This window comes from Buceros rhinoceros, unplaced genomic scaffold, assembly GCF_000710305.1.
Source record: "Buceros rhinoceros silvestris isolate BGI_N320 unplaced genomic scaffold, ASM71030v1 scaffold30093, whole genome shotgun sequence".
Lineage (NCBI taxonomy): Eukaryota > Metazoa > Chordata > Aves > Bucerotiformes > Bucerotidae > Buceros > Buceros rhinoceros.
Window position 1 is genome coordinate 881 of NW_010405820.1, and position 5,935 is coordinate 6,815.

Below are 5,935 nucleotides of genomic sequence, written 5' to 3' on the forward strand. Positions count from 1 at the left end.
GCCATGTCCTGCTCAAGGTACCACCCATCCCACTGACAGCATCCGCGCAGCAGAGGAGGTGTTCTTGGCCTTTTAATGTCGTGGTGTGTTGCAGTTGGGGGATGGTTTGCTCACAGGTTACTTACCTCACCTGTATGATGGATTCCCATCCTTCCACTTCTTGCTCTCTAGTTTGCTCTTTCTCCCTCTGCTCGCCTCACAGTGAGTGTAGAAACTGAATTCCAGAGTCTCTGTGTGAGCTATTTGTCTCTGTGTGAGATCTGGCTGGATTTTAAATATAAATGAAAGGTCCTGAGCAGTTGTTGCTTGTTTCACAGGTAACTACCGTTCTGCTCTCAATGATGCCATCCAAGCAAAAAAGCTGAAGCCCACCCATCTCAAAGCAGTCATAAGAGGTAAGAGTCAAAGTGCGTGTTACCGCATGGAGCGCAAGGAACATCCTTTCAAAACATCTTTGGACACACCAGTTTTCCTTATTATGCTGTTGTTGTTACAAGCTCTGGAACAGGCTCTTGTCAGGTGTTGCTTTGTTTCGCTGCGTGACTCCGAGTGTTAAATAACAGTGTCTGTAAACCTGCAGTTACTGTGAGCGGGCATCGTACTGTGTTTCCGGACAGCAGAGCAACATGGTTACCGTACGAGACTTCTTTTCTCTTGTTTTGTTATTGTTATTCCTCCCCAAAAGAGAGCTCTGCATTTTGCTTTGGATTTGCAGTCAAAACACTTACCTTTCTGCTCTTGAGCTTCTGTATCTGTCAAAGAGGTGTTGGACCTGTTCCTGTAGAGCACAGCATAACTTTCACTGGTTTCCCCAGCTCTAGTTTTTCTGATTGCGTTGTTTTCCCCTTTATGTACCACTCCATGGAAATGGCTACTTTATTTTCCCTTATGAGACAAATACTGAGATGTTAATTACACTCACTTAACAGACGTTTCTAGCATCGTTCTGCTGATTTCTGTGGCTAGAAGAGCAAATAATAGAAGAACTGCTGAAATACTTCAGGTTTTCTCCTCAGCTGACCTGCTGGAAGCCTGCAATTGAACACGATACTGCAAGACAACAGCGTGTGCTGCTGTGTTTGCCTCGTGAAGGCAGTAGTGCTGACGCTGTCTTTATAAGCACCACTGTGTGTAGTAATTGTATACTGACTCCAATACTGGAAACTTAAAATCTTAATCCTTCCAGGAGCTCTCTGTCACATGGAGCTAAAGAATTTCTCTGAAGCAATAGCATGGTGCGAGGAGGGCTTGCGAATAGATTCCAAAGAGAAAAAGCTTGTGGAAGTGAGAGCGAAAGCTGACAAACTGAAGGTAAATATTAAGGCAGTCTAGTGTCTACGCGTCAGGTTCCTTGGTTGAAGAGTGCTCCCTACAAGTTTCTGTGTAGTGTGATGTCCCCAGACAGAATGGAGCGGCGGTTCTGTGTAGCGTCTGTTATTGAGATGTGTAGGGGAAGGAGCCGGAGGGGACCTTTCTGAAGATCTGAACTGATTTCTCCGCTCGTTGGCAGCGTAGAGCAGTGATGGGCATTGGCTTGCTGTGTGTGACCGTGGTGCAACCTTTTCTTATGCGTAGCGAGCTGAGGAGCGGGACACGAGGAAAGCCAAGGCCATGGAGAAGAAAGAGCAGTGCCGAAAGGAAATGTTGCTTGCAGCGATAAAGGTGGGTCAGTGAGCAGTTTGGTTTGTGTTGTTTGGTTTGGTTTGGTTTTTTAAGAGCTCTCTTGTTTGTCTCTAAGAGGTGGTTCTCATACATGGGCTTTTTAGGGCTAGAGCCCAAGAATTGAATTAAAACCATGATTCTCCTTATCAGTGTGGCTGTAGCCCCAGCTCCCAGCCCCGTTTCTGTATTTTGAGTAACAACTAATGCAGGACACAAACCCCGTGTTAGGAGACAGACTGCGCATCCAAGAGAGCGCACTGGCTGCTGGGCTGTGGGCATCCCGCTGGCCCAGTGAACCTGGCTTCATTTGCTGCTGGTGGGCGTTACTTCAGGGTAAGGACAGAAGATAACCATCCAGTAGGGTGGAGGAGAGAACCAGTCTTGGATCCTCTCTCTCCTCGGCAAATGTTGGGGCCATGTTAAGCTCTTTGGGGCTGTTCTGTAAACTCAGGTCTCCCGTTCTGCAGTTGTCTTTCCAAAGAAAAGAGGGAGCTTTCTTCAGCTCGCGGACAGAGTGGGAGTTCTCAGGAGCTGGTGTGAGTGGTTGCACCCTGAAGTTGTGCTGGCTAGGTCCCAAAGAACAGGGTTTCAGATTCAGCCCTTTCCCTATGTTTTCCCAGGCTCTTCTCTCGGCACGCCGGGTCCTCTGCATTCCCACCTCTCCTCCTCTGTTTTATGAGGAGGCTGTGTGGCTGGCTGTGGTTCTGGATTCTAGTGGGAAGACCAGTCACCTGAGCCTGATCCTGTAGGAAGGCTTTTGATGGCATGTTTAAGAGCTGACTCATGGATAAGAGAGGCACAATTTGTCCTTTTACTGACTGCTAATCTTTTGCTCTTATTCTCCCCACCATGGGGGCTTGGTTTGTGGTTGGAGTTGTTTGGGTTTTTTTTAACTTCCTCCCTTCCAGGAAAGAAATATCAAGCTGGTTCTTGAGCCTTCAAATGAGGAAGAGGAAATATCAGATGGCCTGGCTGAGATATCCTTAGATGGGTTCCACCCTGACAATGCCACGGGAGCCAAGGTGCACTTAGATGCTGATGGCAACCTGAACTGGCCTGTCCTCTTCCTGTACCCTGAGCACGAGCAAACAGACTTCATTGCGGCTTTTCAGGAGAACTCCAGGTAAGTGCACTGTCCGCAGCGTTGCTGCCTGAAGGGGGCGAGTGAGTAGAAGAGAGCAGACAGCGAGGGAAGCAATGCCGTGCTAATGAGGCAGCTCAAGGTTCCTCATCTCTCAGCTGACCCTGCTTTTGAGCAAGAGGTTGCACTAGATGACCTCCTGAGGTCACTCCAACCTGAATTATTCTAGGATTTATAAATGCATCTTTAAAACACGACAGGCAAAATTTGTGAGGGCCAAAATAGGAGGGCGTAGAGCAGAGAAACTCATCGTATCTGGCCAGTGTGATTGCAGGGGTTTGCAGTGCGTGTGTAGATCAGTAATTACCGTGACCCATCCCACGCTTAGATTTCAGAGGTTCATTAAGATGCTGTTTTGAAGCCCTCCAAATATGGGATCTCAGAAGGAGGATTAAACTTAAAACTAATAAAAAGTTTCCAAAAGGGACCTTTCGTAACCATCAGCAGCCCCATAATTTCCTTAGGGCTTACAGCAGGCCCAGCCAGTGCCGCAGAGCTTCCAGACTATGAGCCAAGTGACTGGCAAGGTGAGAATTCCCCTTCTCTTGATGTCAACTTCAGTTGCTGGTCTTGCAAGGTTAAAAAAACTTGGAACTTGTAACTTTTTTGGGGGGGTGGGTGTTGAGACAGAAGTATTCCTCAGATCTACTAGTAAAGTTAGGACTTAAAATCACAATGCAGTAAAGTTGTGATTCTGTACGGTAGTGTTTGCTGTGCCTTTTCATGACCAAAGCAAGTGAAAATGTGTTCTTGGACTAAACTGGCCACCAACACTCCCGAAGCGGCGAAACAAACAAGCCGCTGACACGCAGCCATGTTCTCAGCACTCTGGTCTGATGAAGCGTGGGGCTGCTGGGATCATGGAGAAGGAAAATGAATTTTAGGCGAAATGCAGGGTGTTTATTCTGGCATGTTTTTCAGGGTAAGAAGGAAAAGTTAAAAATAATTTGCTGTTGCAGTGCTCAGATTTGAGACCAATAACATGAGTTACAGCAGGGCCTTGGTCTCGTCGGGAAAGCCGTGAGTTTGAAGGGAAGAAGCTGTTAGAGCTCTAAACTTACTTTGAGTCTATTGTCTAATTTGCTAATACGTCTTTACCATCGTTCAAATGCAACTGTACGAATTACCAAAGCTGAACGCTTTGTCCAAGCTAACCAGGTGTATTTTGGCTTTCAGGTTTATTGATCATTTAATGGTGATGTTTGCTGAGTTACCTCCTTGGGATTTAGAAAGAAAATACCTTCCGAGCAATCTTGAGGTGAGAAGTTTCACTTCTGTTTCAGGGTGGTTGTGTTTGTGTTGGTTTTTCTGGAGTGAGAAAATGCACGGGTTTGAGTGTATGGAAGCAATGGCATCGTTACCTGTTTACCATAAGGATCTGGAGAGCTACATTCCCTTATAAACTCAAACATTTTCCAGATGTGCTGACATGGACACAGAATTCATTAATGAACATGAAAGTTCTTTTCCACTTAAGTTGTATTTGATAGAAGGTATTTACAGATAGTGCTGAGATTTCCATCTCTGTAACGATGATTAAGATTCAGACTATCAAGCTAGCAGGCAGCCTGTTGTTTTAACTGCATTGTGAAGTTTCTCAATACAAACAAGAAAATATTATTTAAAAAAGAGGTTATTTACAGAACTATCCGGAGGCACTTAAGCACCTAATCCCGTCAATACCTGTCTATTAAGACTTCAGCAAAGGTGAGACGCGAGTTGGTTGTGGCCGCAGCAGGTTGTGAGGATTTTTCAGGAGTTGTACGTGGAAGGACGCAGGTGTTTATGTTTCATTTCCACTTCAGTGTCCCATGTGCCAGGCAACAGCGTGGCCTTTAGTGCAGTGAGAAACGGGTCCAAAAGGACAGCGACTGTCTGCTTCACCTGATCCAAAATGGGTGTTACGGCTCTGTGTGTAGGTACAGCCTAAGGCACAGTTGCTGGATTCGAACCTCTTAAATCTACGCTTGTGTTGGTCATGTATCTCTAAACCTACGTGGTGTAGCTCACATCGTTGCCGCATTTCACCTGCTAAAATGCAGCCTATAGATTTGGCTTGCTTCTCTGTAAAGCACAGGAGCAGCCAGTGTGTTTTGCTTTCCTGCTGCCATGAGAAACTAAGCTGGTTTGTACAGGGAAGGTTTGGAGTTTGCTCAACACGGCTTCCACGGTGCTGGAATTAGCACCCAACACAGTCAGGTCAAGCACCAGCAGTTTGACAAACCTCTAATCAATGTATGGAGTGCTGTTACTGGACTTCCAACAGCTTAGTAGTTTGCCTTCGTGTACTGTAGGTACGTAATAACCCTCCAAAAATTTTTTCAGCTCTATTTTGAAGATGAAGAAAGAGCAGAAATGTACAAGCTGAACCCAGAACACACATTACTGCAAGTGCTGCAGCACCAGAGGTAAGGCTGTCCCTGCTCGTGTCCAGAAGGTAAAAAGTATGAAGTTTGGGCTTTGAGTGCAGGTTGTTCTCTGATCTAATAGTCCTAACTCCTGGACTTGAAGAGCCCTCACTCTCCTCCGATTGATTCAGTAGTCCTCACTCATGGAGGTGTAATGCAGAGGGATTGCATGGATTTCATGTCTGGCTTTAGTGACTTACTTTTCCCCGCCCCTCCCCCCCCAAATATGCACAACTCTTTCCAGGACTCAAGGGGTTTTGGGCTACACACAAGCAGCAGCACAAAAGGGCTGTTTCAGAACCCATCTGCACAGTACTACTTTAAAAAAAAATAGCAGCATATAAAGAGAGGTGTTGAATGTTAACAATGCTCTCGCTGTTAATAATGCTGCAAGACCAGCCCCCAGCAGAGCATGCAGCTCAGTTTCACTCTGAAGCAGGCTTTAAAGTGTTGTGCAGTTTTTGAGAGAGAAGAATTTGCTGTTTGTGAAGCCAAAAAGTTATTGTAAAGCCTGGGCTGTTAACTTGTGCCATCTAGTAGCTGGCCGGAGAAAGCCTGTGGCACAGCACTGGGGACTTGTTCTGTCCCAGTGGGAGAGAGCTCTGGGCCCTCTGCTGTGGGCTGTGTCTGTGCAGTCGCTCATGAAACTCAGCAGCATGCATGAACCCTCAGATTTCAGCTGGAAGGGCAGCTGGGAAAGAAACCTCCTTCCAGAGGGTGAATA

General features: G+C 46.4%; 1 protein-coding gene across 1 annotated transcript in view; it reads left to right on the forward strand.

The window, feature by feature from the left end:
* Positions 1-5,935, forward strand: part of TTC4 (tetratricopeptide repeat domain 4) — a gene marked incomplete at its 5' end in the record, with an annotated part of 7,134 nt that overhangs the window by 822 nt on the left and 377 nt on the right. Inside the window, 7 exons of the mRNA XM_010133880.1 lie at positions 172-253; positions 318-395; positions 1,187-1,311; positions 1,576-1,662; positions 2,571-2,785; positions 3,980-4,061; positions 5,129-5,211. Of these exons, the coding sequence (XP_010132182.1) occupies positions 172-253; positions 318-395; positions 1,187-1,311; positions 1,576-1,662; positions 2,571-2,785; positions 3,980-4,061; positions 5,129-5,211 (752 nt within the window). The remainder of the gene's footprint in view (positions 1-171; positions 254-317; positions 396-1,186; positions 1,312-1,575; positions 1,663-2,570; positions 2,786-3,979; positions 4,062-5,128; positions 5,212-5,935) is intronic.